The sequence below is a fragment of the Notothenia rossii genome (genome assembly GCF_949606895.1).
Source record: "Notothenia rossii genome assembly, chromosome: 9".
Taxonomy (NCBI): Eukaryota; Metazoa; Chordata; class Actinopteri; order Perciformes; family Nototheniidae; genus Notothenia; species Notothenia rossii.
In genome coordinates, this window is record NC_136907.1 from 15,003,825 (window position 1) to 15,019,887 (window position 16,063).

General features: G+C 38.5%; 2 protein-coding genes across 2 annotated transcripts; both read right to left on the bottom strand.

Moving 5' to 3' along the window:
* Positions 1-236: 236 nt before the first annotated feature.
* Positions 237-7,162, bottom strand: endou2 (endonuclease, polyU-specific 2; the record flags this gene model as incomplete). The annotated part of the gene is made up of 6 exons (XM_079648701.1): positions 4,663-7,162; positions 4,115-4,220; positions 2,633-2,754; positions 1,943-2,055; positions 1,258-1,411; positions 237-494 (listed from the first exon to the last, which is right to left on the bottom strand). Exons 1-6 carry the CDS (start codon positions 4,762-4,764, stop codon positions 237-239), a joined length of 855 nt encoding a protein of 284 aa, XP_079504827.1. The 5' UTR covers positions 4,765-7,162.
* Positions 7,163-7,305: 143 nt separating this feature from the next.
* On the bottom strand, positions 7,306-15,926 carry rnf14 (ring finger protein 14). The gene is made up of 9 exons (XM_079647868.1): positions 15,832-15,926; positions 14,230-14,388; positions 13,995-14,125; positions 13,611-13,800; positions 12,909-13,294; positions 10,290-10,518; positions 9,640-9,812; positions 9,033-9,163; positions 7,306-8,920 (listed from the first exon to the last, which is right to left on the bottom strand). Exons 2-9 carry the CDS (start codon positions 14,378-14,380, stop codon positions 8,860-8,862), a joined length of 1,452 nt encoding a protein of 483 aa, XP_079503994.1. The 5' UTR covers positions 14,381-14,388; positions 15,832-15,926; the 3' UTR covers positions 7,306-8,859.
* Between the last annotated feature and the right edge of the window lie 137 nt (positions 15,927-16,063).

Genomic DNA, 16,063 nt, shown 5'->3' on the forward strand with positions numbered 1-16,063 from the left:
GTTACCAAATGGAGTAAAAGTATGATATTACATGAAACAGCATGAATTATCACATGACACATTCAATTTCACTTAAAATACAGTTAGAAAATGCAGCACTAGAACAAATGTAATTGGGTCTTGTAAGGTTTTATTGTAGCTTTATATAAAATAAAAAGACAACAACAATTCCGGTGACACTTTGCATGCAAGCTTAAGAGTTGGAGAAGTTTACCTCAGATTAATTTCTAGTCAAGTTACTGAGCAGGTTTTCGGTACTTAAGGAGCACGGGATAAGTGGTGCCAATGTGCTTTTCGTTGTGGTGGTGGCAAACAATCTCCACGTCATAAAAACTGAACTGGACTTTGACACGCTCATTGGGCGAGGATAGGAAACAGACAGTGTAGAGAGCAATCTCGAACTCAGGACTGACACCAACGAAGATGCTCCCCTTTGGCTTTATACCATCCTTCCAGCTGAACTGTAGCGCCAGGATGTGTTTGTTCTCATCTGGCTGCAGTGAGAGAAGGAGAGATAAATGGAAGGTGATGAAATAGACATGAAGAGGATGGTGAGGGATGGAGAAATATGTAGGATTGTTTGATAAAGCCACCTCCTGAGACAGGAGACAAATAAAGATGTAGGGGAGACAAAACTGACTCATGATGGTTAAGGTGTCAGTTTTGTATTATCAAGAGAAGGAAAATATGAAACCGGGATGAAGAGGAAGTGAGAATGGGACAACACCCTGTCAATGTTTCACACTTGTTATACACACCACTTGATGTATATAAGCCAATTATCACCAAGAGAAGAGAAAAAAAACATGAAAAGGCATGAGAAAAGTAAAAATAGTCATCACTACATACACAGTATATATACACGTTTTTGGGGTGATTGTCAGCTTACTTGTTAGCATTACATAGTATTTTACAAAATGATGCACTATTATGTGGAAAGTGGGCTGAATCCCCAAATATGTGCTGTGATTTGCATTAGGCTCAGATTAGAAAGACAAATAGAGAGCTGAACGGAGGGAGAGAAAACACATATTCATAGCAGGATGTGAGTTTTCTCATAGGTGTGCAAGAATGATGATGTGAAATAGAATACAAACTGTGCAAGTTATCTTGGGGGGAAGAGATGTGAGAGATTTGGGAGATATATTAGTATGCATATTTGACAAGGAATAAAATACAGATATTGAAATAACGATAGATTGTTGACACAATGTGGTCAATCTAAATTGAAACAATAGACAGGCAGTAACATCATACCTGGGGTGAATGTGCATCAACGCTGTAGCCTTTGTAGTCAACATGTCCCATCTTCTCTTGTAGGTAAAGCTGGATCCAGTTGTGAAAGCCGATGACAGTCCGACCTCCTCTTGTCTCTCCAACAAACACATGTTCAAATCCAGAGGAGTCTGGCCTGGAAGGAGTAAGCATAGGTGTCATTTAAGCTTCGGACACTGGGGACATGTCGCCACCACTAGTCCCCATTGCTTTTTAAAGGTATAATTTGCAAAAAATATTGCGTACTATGTATAAAATGAGAACAATTTGAGAAATGGTTAAGACTACAATATAAACTGAGGCTAAGCAACGGCCCAAAACATGTGCATGATCATTAGTTATAGATGTTATCAACATACTGTATACTGTAAACTTAACTAAAGATATTAGACTGACTACTGGTTAGCGCACTAGCTTGAAGTCTAAACTTAGCATCCATTCAATTCAATAAATCATATTTACTCAGTTGCAATTTGGACACAATGCAGTGTTTCGTGGCCTGCTTCTTTTCTGTCCTTGCTTCAATACACATTTTCAATAGTTCCAGTCATAGTACTATTGCTGAATGGATGTTCTACACAGAGCCAGTTACTCAGACGGTTACCATCATAGCACCAGATTCCACAGGTGAAGTTATTATTAAGGTGTTGTGCCAAATTTCACCCACTTGCTGGCTCCTTTCCTCGCATAAAGTTCAAACCAGACCCTGTACAGCTGCTCCTTGAATTTGGTCTCATTCTTTGGAGACAGGTTCTTCTCCACCAGGTATTTGTGAGCTATCTGCAAACAAATGAGAATTTCCTATAAAATGTTGTCATACACTTATTTGCCATGCTTGAGATGTGAACTAAGGGATGTAACTTTGCTCCAGATTGAAACTTCTCAACAACCTATTGATTGGTTGATTGATTGATTGATCTGATTGATTGATTGATTGATTGATTGATTGATTGATTGATTGATTGATTGACAGAACATTTTGTCCAGACATTCACATTAGCATGCTAACTGTTAGCAAGCCATTGTTAGGATTGTTTGTCTAAGATAGTGAAAATGATTAACATCATACCTGCTAATCATCAGCATGTTAGCAGCGTTATTCTGAGAATCTTAGCATTCTTATATTAGCATTTAGTATAATATAAGAAATAACCTCACACACTCTTTAGCATGGCTGTAAACCTTTAGTATAAACGTAATGATTTAATAATAATTCAATCATTTTGAGCATCTATTTAATTGTTATATGTTAAAATGGAACTCTGGATGAGTTGGCATTTGTTTATTTTTGCAAAAATTAGCCATAATGAGGTGGAGAAAGAGATGGGAGTTTATTTCCATTTGTTCCCACAGGTACCTTCATGGTGGGTGACTGAATGATGCAGTCCAGGAATTTGTGGTTCTCTGCCACCTCCTCAGGGGTTACAATTTCTGGCTCGCCGGTGTCACTCACATAGTTATCCAAGAGGGAAATAAAGGCTGTAGAAACAAACACAAGCGCTCTTCAAAAAGGGATTTCTGTTATCAGTCCTGAACATGGATACAATGACAATTATTATAGCTGAATGCAAACCTCTAACTCAGTACAGTATATACAGAACAAGTCTCAAAACCAAATCAGCAAAAAATGCCAAATTCAAGGTGAGGGACAGTTTGTTTGTAGCCTTTATTTAACCAGGTGAGGGGAGACCTGCAGCACAATGGTTACACATAACAACAACAGAAAACAAAAAGGACATCATACAACATAATTACAGGGGTGCAAATTAGAAACCTATTCACAATGACGACAGGTATCAAATAAAATGTCATCCAGCCGAGCTTTAAAATTATGCAAGGGATAGGGACAGTGGGTTTGCTATCCTGGCTCCAAAATGGTGGAATGAGCTCCCCATTGAAATCAGGACAGCAGATAGCTTACACATCTTCCGACGCAAACTGAAAACTCATCTCTTTAGACTCCACTTCGAGCGATAGAATTACTAACAAAGCACTTATATACTAATAAAGGGCTGGCTTTCTAAATGCCAGTTGAGTAGCACTTGAAATGTTTGGCTCTATGAAACCTGATGTACTTATATGATTCTGTTTTCTTAAAGGTTGTATCTTCCTGGTCGAATGCACTTATTGTAAGTCGCTTTGGATAAAAGCGTCAGCTAAATGCAATGTAATGTAAAAATGTAATGTAATGGGAACCAAAATGCTCAGTTTCAAAACATGTTGCATAGTGTTCCAAGCTAGAGGAGCAGCGCACATAAAAGCTTTAGTACCTAAAACAGTCCTAGCACTTGGCACATGTAATGAAAACAGTCAAGTAAAGCAGGTTGCTGGAGACTATGTATAAAAAAAGTACAACAATTGCATAAATCCTTTTAACTGGGCAGCTGCCTCAAAGTGAACTCTATTTCAGCTGTTACATTACCAGTCCCTCTATACAGCCATGTGCTAGGGCAACGTGGTGCACAATAAACACTGAAAACATCACTAAACAAGTATTGCCCGAAAAAAATGTGTATCAGCAGTTTTCATGCAGAGAAAGTCTTGAAAAAGCCAGCGGTGGTAGAAGAGAATATTTCGGTACCCATCACAAAAGACTCTGCATGCTCTGAGGTTATGAAACATGCTGCTGTCCGTCATAAGGAGATTAAGAGTCGACGAAGAAGCTTTTCTCAAACGACGAGGAGGATAGTACCAAACAGACAGTGGAATGTGGAGATTATGTCAATTGAAACCTTTTCTGACAGAGCTGTTGTGTAAGAAGCAGCCTCTTTCCACAGAAACAAGGGAAATACATTAGGACAGATAATTCACTTTTGGATCTTTTCCCTCATGCACTTACCTAGGAAAGTCTCCTTTTTGAAAATGGTCTCATCGACAAATGTAAACAGAGGAGATCCTGCTCCATCGTTAAGGTCCTCCAACGGCATGCTGTGAGCAGCTTTGCCCTGAGGCAGGAAGAGAAACACTCACATTTTAAAATGACACTCAAATTGTCAATGCAAAGTCAATGCTTTCTGTTCCCAAAAATATACAATTATTTTCTTGCATGCTCCCATACTTTCAGCATTCAGTCAGTGCATTACAACCTAGATTCACTAACAAAGTGTCAAACAATTACCAAACCACAGTGAAGGGAAAATATATAGGTGATACAGAAGAGCTGATACATCAAACAACCGGAAAAAAATTGATTCTGTTATCTCATCTGTGGTTTAAGTTAAGAGCATATCATATATTCCTTTATATACCTTAATATAATGTATATATTTAGTCATGTGACATGTGATACAATTTGCTAAGAAAGTTGGTATTAATAGGTTGGTATATGAACATGAGGTTCTTAAAATACAGACCTTGCAATTGTAAATGTGTTAGTGTGTCTCTCACCTGCAGAGAGATCCTGTAGTCCTTTCCGGGTTGGAGTCTGTTCACATCACTGTCCCACAGCTCCTGCATGATGGACGACAGTTCTCTGTCGCTCTCAATCATGATGCAACCGCTCGATGTTCCTTTGTCTCAGTGTTTTTCTCTAACAGGAGAGGAACATTAAATAAGGTTTCAGTGTAGGCAGCAGACGGTAACTAAAATGTTAAAGTTTTAGTCCTTTTTTGATTGTTATGTTTACTTGTTTGTATACAAACATCTGTTGAGATGGTAAAACATGATTTAGACTGATTTTGAGATCATGGAATTTATCTTTTACAATTTTTAAGGATTTGTATACTTTTTAGATTTTTTTTATCTTAAAAGTGTGAGTGTTTGTTTTTATCTGGGTTAGATAAAGATCATTTTAAAATGTAAAAAGTTATTTTCTTCACATTTTAATTCTGGGAAATTTCCCGTAACTTTCAGAAGATGATAACATTGAAGAAACATTCCAGTGGGTCAAAGTAATCTCAAATCATCTGTTAAGGAGTTTAATTAAAAGCACTATGCCTTTTGTAATGTTGTTTCACATTCTGTTCATGAGACACAAATACAACTTAATTTATTCATATTGAACTACTGCATGCTAAAGATAGCTCTTATGTATACAGCCATTTGTTGGCACTGTATGGGGGTATTCATTTTGGAATTTTTAATCTGACAAAGACATGATGAATAAAAAGTGATTATATCTAAAATGCTTTAGAATTGAATTGTAGACTTCCTTCTTACATACACACAGATATTGTTAGAGATATGAAAGTAAAGCTTGATAAATAACCACAAAAAAGTCCATCAAAAGGCTATGATGAAGCAATTGTCTAGTCCACACCATTGTAAAAGACATAATAGCATCGCCCAGCCAGACAGAGTTTATCCATCCAACTCAACACCACCACAAAAACCTGGCTGACAGCAGAACACATGACACTGAGCCCTGGGATCCTCAGCATTATCATCCGAGCAAAAATCCACTGACCTCTGTCCTGTGAGCCTGATTTTCTGCTTCAGCGTTGTAAGAGTTAGTGAAGTTCCTCAGTGATGGTCAGGTGCTGCTGGTTGTGGTTTCCTGTGTTTGTGACAGCAGGTGTCTTTATGGGCAAAGTAACAGCTCAGTCAGTGTATGGAGAAAGACAGGCAGGGGCTGGAGGGGGGGCGAACAGAGGGCACGAGGCAGGGGACGGGACAGGACAGGAGAGAGGGGCCATTTGAAAAAGGTTGTCCCCTGTCAGCAACTCTAACCAAAGGGATTACAACATGTTGTCGTCTCTTTTCAATCTCAGGCTAAAATGTGCGCTCTTTGTTTCTTTAGTATTTCATTGTTTGTCTGTCTGTCACAGTATAACCTCTGGAGTAGCCTACAGGGTAAATGTGGTTCATGTTTCAGGTGATAAGGCGTTGTAAAGGTGTACATAAAGCACTACAGAGAGCAATTTATTTAAAAAAACAGGAAAAAAAAAATCTTGGGTTGGGACATTTCTAGACAAATCGAGTTTGGGAAAACCTTATTCAGATCTGTGACCAAGAAAATACTGACACTGACAGCGTTACTATCCATCACTTGTGTATACACAGGTATAGCCCTGAATTGCAGGCGATAATTGTTTTGTTGATTAATCTAAACAATTTGTTTATGTCTCCTCTGTTAAGACTTACACAGGTGAAAATCCAGTTACTTTGTTATTCCTTTTCTTTATTTTCATCTTGGAAACAGAAGGAAAACAAGCTTTGCCAGGTTAAAAAAATAGTTAAACATATTCATTTTCTGTTCCAGGTTTACAAATCTGCAATTTAGATATAAACTAAATGATGCCTACATAGACTTGTATATAAATATATGATTTACTGTGTTGTACTTCTTATCTGATCTTTCTCTGCTGATACCTCGTTTCTTCCAGACATGAAACACAATTGAACTAATTTGACTGCAACTTTTTACTTTTGGCAACCAGTTTCTATGTGACACATTTTTTCAGTACCTTTGGACCAATGAAGCTCAAGCTTGCGTAAATTCAACCAGGAAGACCGTCTATTCACTATTCCCATGTAACTACTCTCCCTCCTCTCAATAAGTGATAGGGGGCGTCACTCTCCAGCTTAACCAATCACTTCGCTCTATTCCGAAGAGCATATCATAGCGCTCTGCCAAATATTTTAAGTCTGCTCTCCCCCCTCTGACAGCTGTCATTTCAGGTGACTTCACGCAACCCTCCTCCACCCCTTTTCACCCCCCGTCCCTCTGAATCCAGGGTCAAGCTAAACCACTCCTCTTCAGACCGACCCAACTATCCACTGACCACCATCAGTGTCTAGATCCCAAGGGGGTTTCATCGGATCGATTCTACCCTCCCGAATAATACTTCCTGCACAACGGGGCCTCATCGTCAAAATCACCATTACATTCATTTGTGTATCTTTGCAATAAATATGTATTCTTACATCAAAACCGTCTCTCCTGATTGAAACACAAGTGTTGTCCAGGTGAGGTCTCAGTTTCCCAATTGATCTCACTGAAAAAACGTCAGTGTGTTAAGTGAGGGCAGAACAATTATGGCACCAAAAAGGGAATTTTTTCAGAGTCAGATAAAATGAATACAATTAATAAAATGTGCATTTTTTACTTTTATTTTAATTATTATTAAATTCATTATGCATATGAATTTTAACAAGATTCTGCAGGTACTGTATTCAAATGTTTACTAAATTAGACATTCAGTGACATTTGATCTGCACTTAAGGGGAGATGAATCCAGGTGCGTTCCTAGACTCATCAAAAGATTGTCTTTTTATCAGTACCACCGGCATAAACTCTGAAAGTAGTCTTTTGGAAGAAGTGAAGAGCAAATCATTCAATTGTAGTAAGAACAGATTTCATGCAGATCTCAAATTCAAACAGAACATATTCCATGAGATAGTCAACCTTCAGGTCAAATGTAAACAAAAGAAAATAAATTAACATTATACAACGTGTTTTTGTATATCTAGACAGTATCATTATTATATGGCCTATTTGACACCAGACTTTGGCAACATTAAAGAAAAGTTGTACAAAGGAGGGTGTAAATAAATCAAATATCATTGCTGAATGTTTTGACTGTTTACCAAGTGAGGATTTCTTTTCTCACAGCTCAGTCCCTGAATAACTCGACACACACTGTGATCACGGTAACCCCCCCGGAGGATTGACTGCCATAGATATAATCTGCAGTGGCCTTCATTATTACATTTTGTTTTCGAAAACTACATTTGACTTCAACTTCTTACCCTCAACCACTCCCATACAATTCAACCTTTCAACCTGCCTGATTTGTATCACATGACGTGCAAAGGTGTGCTTTAGTAAAATAACTCATCTCAAGGAAAACAAATTAGAACATTATTTTCAGAGAGGAGAACAAATATCACATTTTGGCAATAGATACAAAAAATGTCTATGATGATATCTGGGTGACGTATTTCCAAGTGTGCCTCCATTGCTTTCCCTATGTTCGTGACTATGAAGATCATGCAATTATCCACCTTGGGAGTTGTTGAAAAGTTGTTAGTTGGTGGCATAGTTGTGACACTTGACATAAAGCCAGAAAGAAGTTAGATATTTAATATAACAAGCAGGATACTTATCATGACAAAAAGGGTCAAATGCAGTCCTCCATTTCCCTAGAACACGCAGTTATTGGGCAAATAGAGGCAGCCACGTTGGATTTACCAAACAGTCAGTGGTTGCAGTATCACCTGTTGATCATTGCAAGCCTGTGAGATGTCAAAGCTCATGAAAAAACCCAAGCGGACAGACACGGATGATCTTTGAGCTTGAAATAACAGTTAGGTCCTATGACATTGTCATATCTAAAATATCTAATATAGTCTTGATGTTCATGAATATTTAAGAATGTGTATAATTATAACCGTTTTTATTTCTAATCCTCTCTGAACAAATACTTTATATACATGTCATCCGTCATATATAAAGTAAATATAAACAACTTGTTTTCTACTCAAGATGCATTATTATATTCCAAACATAAACCATGGTACATGTATATGGTTGAAGGGGCACTCCTGGGCTTTTGCAGGCATGGTACGTGTCACAGGTGAAGTGATGTGAGATGAAGTGAGATAAAGTGCATTCAGATGGAGCATTCAGACACTGCCCAGGTGTCAGTCCTCTTCATCACTCCAGAAGGCATCTTCTTCGTCAAGATCCACACCTTGGAAGAGTCTGCAACAGGCAAACAAACAACACGTCAACCAATGTGTCTGTGTACAGTAAGTCTCCGTGACTACTTCCCTGGTGCTGTGTACAAAACAATAGTAGAAAGAAGATTACTCACTGGTTGTAACAGGGTGAATTTGGGTTGTTAAAGTGGCTGTAAGGGTTGACTTTGCTGAGGATGCCAAGACACAGCCAACAGAAGTATTGTCTACACGAGGTACAGGTCATCTTATTACAGCCATCATCTTTCTAGAAAGACACAAAGACAAGGCATTAGCAGCAGAGGGACGAACAAACAGCAGTAAACAATAGAAAGTGAAACAATCTGAGTCTGAACATGGGGATTTGAAGGGACAGTGTGGTCTGGATAGACATGTTTTTTTTAAGTAAAGCAAAGGTAGGGAATATACATTTGAGAAGCACGTTTTATTGTATATTTAAGATGAATCCTTATGGTATTTAAATATCAAATGCTCTGACAAAAGAAAAATGTGTTAGATCTTTTTAAACAAAAGCTAGCTTATTTACTAAAACCATTTGTAGCAGAACTATGCATCAATCACAGGCAGCAGATATCATTTTGAAAACATTCTTTGAACACATTCTTGCAGTCGGTGTATAATGTTAAGTAAAGAAAATGTTTCATATTAAAAGCAGTGAACACTGACCCCTGGTGATAAAGTCAAAGCTTGTTTTAAGTGCACTGAACAGCAGGAGGAGCTTACCTGTATGTTGGTTCCACAGCGAGGGCAGCCTTTGCAGTTCTCATTGAGCCAGTCTCGGCTAAAGGACTCTTCCACAGCTTTCTGGATCACCCTCTTCCCAAAGCGCTGCTCCATGAACTTCTGCCCCGCAGGTGTGGCTGACAGGTATTCATCTCTGAGGTTACGCAATTCGTCTGTGGATCGAGGCAGAAAACAGGGACAGGAACTCAAGAGTTGGGATTGAGAAAATGTGGTACTCATTGATTCTTCTTTAAAAAGTCATAACCATTATGGAACCTGAAAACCAAATGTTATTCACAATGTATCGACCCATATGGATTTTTAATGTGTGCTTAGCTTTAAAAACTAAACACCAAATCTGCAGTGTTAGTTCTGAGTCAATTGTTAGTAGTTACTTGGTCGTAGTTTTCCAAGCCCACAGTATTAATTGTATTTCAAATACATGGGGGCTTAATTACAATTTGTCTTCAACTAAAATGTTGTCTTCCAAAGATTATGCTTTTTATAATTTGTGTTATATTTGAATTATATTCAAAGTTCAAGGAAACTGTTTCTACAGTCAAGTAGTAATCTTGTTAGATAAGCCAACCTGTTGCTTGAGTCCTTTATAAACTTTTGTTGTGAAGCAAACCTGTTTTTAGTGACCTCACCTGCAGGGAGTTTACAGTGGGAGAGACCATGATAGCCCATCTTGCACAGTGTACAAAAGGCATACTGGCAGGCTGAGCAAATGGCCATGGTTGAGTCTGGCTCCACCATGACCGCCGTGCCGCAGGACTGACGGGGACAGTACACCACGTCGGCCATGAGGTCCAGGCTGGACTGCAGCAGTAAGCGGTCATACCGGGCAAACAGCTCTTCATCCACTAGCTGCTTCACCTGAGAGACCACAATCAGATCAGAATTCCTTTGTTTGTCCATTAGAGGGGGAATTTACATTATATCAGCAAAGACACAGACATGATAGAGACAAAATAAAGCAGTATCGAAACAGTATTTAGTAAAGTGAACAGTATTTAGAAAAGTGAGAACACGTATTAAAACATTTAAATATAATAATGACACATTTCTAGATAGAAAAGTATATAGTGGCAAAAATAAAAGGTGAAACAAGAAGAAAGTAATAAAGTAGCTGCAGTATGACAGTAGCAAATACTATATTACCTATTTTAAATTATATAGTGCACAGTTTTATGTTACAAAAGTGTTGTCACAGGTGAAATTGTTTATTACAAAAGATGTAGGCTCAGTGGCAGATCTAGAACATTTTACATGGGGGGGCAAAGGGGGGGCAAGAGGTCATGCCAGGGTGGCATGGGAGGGCGGACAGTACGTTGTATTTTATACTGTTTAACCTATTTAATTTTCATTAATGCCCTAACACAAGTGTTCTTAATGCACAAGAGAAACAAGGTGTGACAAACAATCGGGTGCCCTTTGAGTCCCCCAACCTTACTTCAACAATTTTAAAGGAAAGGAAACTACACAATGTATTTTAAACCAATGAATTAATGGAACAGGTTGTTTTGCATTACAATGTAAAACTGAATGTATATATATAATTTGTTTTTAAAAAATTGGTTGTCTTAGTAGTAGACAGACATATTTGCATGTCCTCACTCAGCATTATTACATATTAATTTAATATTAAACAAATCAAAATGGCCAATTATCCCAAAATGTTGCTGCTAATATAATCATATGCTTGTCAACTTTAACTGATCAAAAAGACATTCTGAAAAAATACTTGAATTATCTATGAAATTGCAATATTGACACATGTCCCTCAGTTTGTTTCAACCCCGTCAAGCCATACCATTTACCCTCCTATTAAGTTAAAATAATGGATCAGTCCATGTGTGATCTGCATTAAGGGAATTACATCCCAAAGGTCTTCTGAAGAAAAGATGGCAAAGAAAGGCAAGTTTCAGTTTCTTCTCTTATTTCAGTTTTTGTATTTTAAGATTAAGATTGACATGCTCAACATTTCAACTCTGTTATATGAATTAATAATAGTAAATAATTGTTTATTACAAAATAAACAAGTTTTGCAAAATATTACAATTTTGTAATGTTCTTGACTTCCATGGTGCCATATCTTAGCTAAACAAGGTCTCTTGCCTACTTTTTGTCAAAAACTTCAACCATGTTACATTTTTTCAAGGAAATTCCTAGTAATTATTTATATTTAGTGCCTGAGGTGGGAAAATGTAAGTAGTCCACTACCAGATGTTGACCAAACATTTTGGTTTCATTTTTCAAAGATGTAAAGAACCAAAAGGCACCCGATTCAGAGAATACTCAGAATTCTGCTTACTGTAAGTACAGTAAAAGTACTTAGTTATAATTAAGTACACAAATGACATCACCCATCTCTTCAGAGAGCTAAAGGTGACCTGTGCAGCTACACATTTCAATCAATATTTGTCATTACTAAGAGCTGCTAGATTGTGCTGCTGTGATGGAATATGTAAGGAGAATAAGAATATACCATGTGGTCCAGCTGGAGTCTCATCTGCCTCCTGATCACTGCCTCTGCCCCTCTTTCTGACACTTCATCTTTATTCCAATCCTCACATAGCCTACATGTCTTCTTCTTCACTCATGTCTTCATCTCCTCCTCTTCCTCCTGCTCTGACCCTCCTGGTCTCTTCAGTGAACTCTCTTTTCTCCCAGTTAGCGCTGTCTGCGTAGTATTTTGTAACGTGACGCCCCAAACAGCGCCCGTCTGTTAAACGCTATCGATTCAAAAGGCTGCGTTTTATTAATATTTAGTTTCAAGCTCTCGTCCTTAGTAAAAACAAAACTAGTGGAAGGGGAAATGCTCCCAGGGGAAGCTGATCCACCCTAGGTGCTGGAACAGCTCGTTCCCTCTCTGCAGATGTGTGAGCCGCGGTCTGTGTGAACGCCGCTCCGCAGTTTAATGCAGGGCCGTAACTGCCTTTTTAACGGGCCTAAAATGATATTTAAAATGATTCACTTTTGACTAATGTAATGCTTGTTTCGTTGCTTGAGAAGCTTGTGGAAATAGTGTAGGTTCGTTTTAGTACAGTTTTAGGGAAACAAAAGTTGGGGGGCAGCTGGGGGGGCAAGGCTCTACAGTCGGGGGGGCAGCTTCCCCCCCTTGCCCCCCCGTAGATCCGCCCCTGTGTAGGCTTAATATATTCCTCTGAAAAAATTCAACTGTATGTATTCAATTGTAAATTAACCTTTGAACTATAAACAAAGACAGCCACATACAAATATGTTTCTACTTTACTGTCTCTTACCTGCGACGGTGTTGCTATGGAGGTACATTTGGGCTCAGGGCAGTTAAGGCACTGAACGTTGCCGTCCCGTATTTGGATCTGGAAGTATTCGGTCATGCAGGACTTGCAGTAGACATGTTGGCACTCTTTAAAGCAGATGCAGTGTGAGCCCATCTTCTCTACAAAGCAGATTCCACAGCCGAACACCTTGCTGTCAAACACCCTCTGGCGCTGCTCCTCGTCAAAGTCCAGGAGCTGAGGTAGGAGGTCGGCACGCGGGTCCATCGACAGAACGGCCCGCGGGTCCAGGTGAGAAGACAGGGACAACTGTGCTTCACACTTTTCCTTCTTCACTTCTCTTTTCTTCTCTTCAGCGTTTTCAGAAAGACTGCCACCTTGCGTCAGAGCTGAACAAAAATGATACAAAAGACCAACACGTTTTTAGAAAGTTGCATTGTTTTGAAAGAACCAAAGGGTAATTACAGATTACCTAATAAGTACAAATAATAATAATAATAATAATAATAATAATAATAATAAATACAATTTACTTAAAATAACAAAAATAAATACATTTGGCAGGAACTGTAAACAGCTTATCTGCAGAATAGCAGAAGAGCATATATTTGATCTACTTTTAAAATATATTCTTGTATGAGGAATATTTAGCTAATGCAGATGTATCACACACAAGCAAATTAATGTAACGAAATGTATCTGTACCTGTAGCTGCTTGGTCATTCTTCCTGCGCTCACTACATGCCTTACTTCCTCCCTTGATGAATTCAAGAGGAGACTGGATGCCCAGGAAGTCCAGGGCCTCTTCTTTGAGGAACTGGATCCATGTGAAAAGAATCACACAGCCTTCGTTCTCCTCCCACAGATCATCCAGGCGTCTGCACAGAGCGCTCATCTAAGGAGGTAAAATGGAAAAGGAGAAGAAACATCAATGTATGGTTAGAACACTTTTTGGAGTTATAACAAAAAAAGAAAAACACTTCATTCATCTTAGTTTATTCTCAATAATAATCATTTACAAATCCTTCGATGCAAGTGTAGGTCATCTTTTGTGCAGTGAAGAATGATGTAAGCCACCATGAGTGTTACCTGTGCTCTGGTCATCCATTTAGAGCTGAGGGTGAAGACCGGCGAGGACGTGGATGGATAGAATGCAGGAAGCTCAAAGTTGAGCACCAAAGGAGGTAAGAAGCAGACATTATGTTCGGTTTGCTTCTCTCCTGCAACACAAGAGATTGGGTTACATTGAGACAAATAAATACATGTTCCTATACTAAGAAAATAATCTATCTATCTTGGCTACTTGACTCACTAACAGCTGTACCTTTGAAAATAATTTTGAAATCAGGAGGGAGCTCTAGACAGAGTTGCATTTCCCCCCCCTGTGCAGACTCCGCCTGGTGGAACTCCTCCTCATCGTAGATACTTGCTAAAGCAAGCAGCTCATCCTCCTGTGCTTCCTTGTCCTCAGACATTTACATTCCTGCAATAAAAAACATGTGGGACATTATTTATTAATATATAAAAAAGCAACAAAAGAAGTGAACATAGCAATAGCCAAACAACAATACATCAAACCCCCAGCGAGCTGACCATCCCATCCCGGACACAAACTGTTTGTCCCGCTCCCTGGTAGGAGGCTGCGGCCCATCAGGAAGAAAACCTCTCACCACATGAACAGCTTCTTCCCTTCCACCACTAGCCTCAATAACAAGGCACGGGACCCCTATTGACACCAACCCACCACCCCACAAACATTATGCATTACAGTAATGCATATCATGTGAACTACATATTGCTCTATTTTAACACTGTGAGCAATGTTCTTCTGTCTGAATATATTTTGCATATTTCTATATATATATATCTCTACCTCTCCACTTTAAAATATAATATACTGCAGTTTGTCTTATATTGTCTAATTCATTGTACTACGTTTCTTTTGGGATTATTTTGTATATTTATATTTGGTTGAAATACTTGTCTTTAGTTTTTTTAAATATTAAAAGTTTTTAATATGCAAAAACATGTTTTATTTTCTCTTACAACTTATTTAATTTTTTTTGTTTATGTTTGAACCACCATACACCAAAGCTAATTATTCCTATTTATTCCTGTTCCTATAATTCCTATACGTGTAAACAGACCTGGCAACAAACTCGATTCTGAGTAAAACACCAGTTACTACTGTCATTACAAAATTAGCATTTATACCCTAACAAAATAATATGTATAAAGTCGTGTATTGATTAGTGAATGTAATGTTAGTTAACTACTGTTTACTCGTAGCTCTATAGATAGATATGCTATGTAGCTGTGTGCAAAGGTTGCAGCCTTTGTTGTTACGTAAGCTTTCCTTTGCTAACGTCAAGCTTTACTGTGCTCCATAGTTAGCACGCTAGCCAGCGAAAGTAAACTTAAGCCATTAAAAAAGTCGTTGACACTTATTGATAACTTAATACTCGTCTAAATGACACAAAATAGCGTTTTTGACAGGGGCTGACTGGAAAACTTAAAGCCAGTGAGTACACAGCTGAGTTGGCAGACTATGACAAAAGTTATCACTTGGTGTAAGCACTTAAGCTAGCCAACAAAAGTAAACGTTATCCATACTAAACGTGGTCGCCATTAAATGATAATATAATACTTGCATAAATAACAACGAGTGGGGGTGTTTACAGGGGTCAAACTTCTGCCTGGTTGGTGAACTAGGAACCAAACTTATTTAGCAGTAGGGACAAGCAATTAGCAAGCTAGCAGTGTTAGCTGATGTAAACAGAGTGAATATACCCACAGTCTGAGCTCGGCCCTGCTTTAATATTTCCTCTACGACAGCATCAAGCAATGGCAACTTCTGGGTAAAACCACAATACATATATTACATGCGGTAACACAGTCAGTGCGTGGTTAATAACGCGTTCCTTACCTTGTCCGACCAAATACCAGTGACTCCTGCTACAGCTCTGACTGGACCATGACAGTATGGAGGCAGTGTGTCACAGCGCCGCCTGCAGGGTTAGTGCAGCACATTTGTATTTCATTCAAACTATGTTTTCATACTTATTCACAAAAATAATATTATTTTACGAAACTTGACATTGTAGGGAATATCATTTATGTTTACACTATATTTCAACAATGCTTGTTCTTGAAAAGAG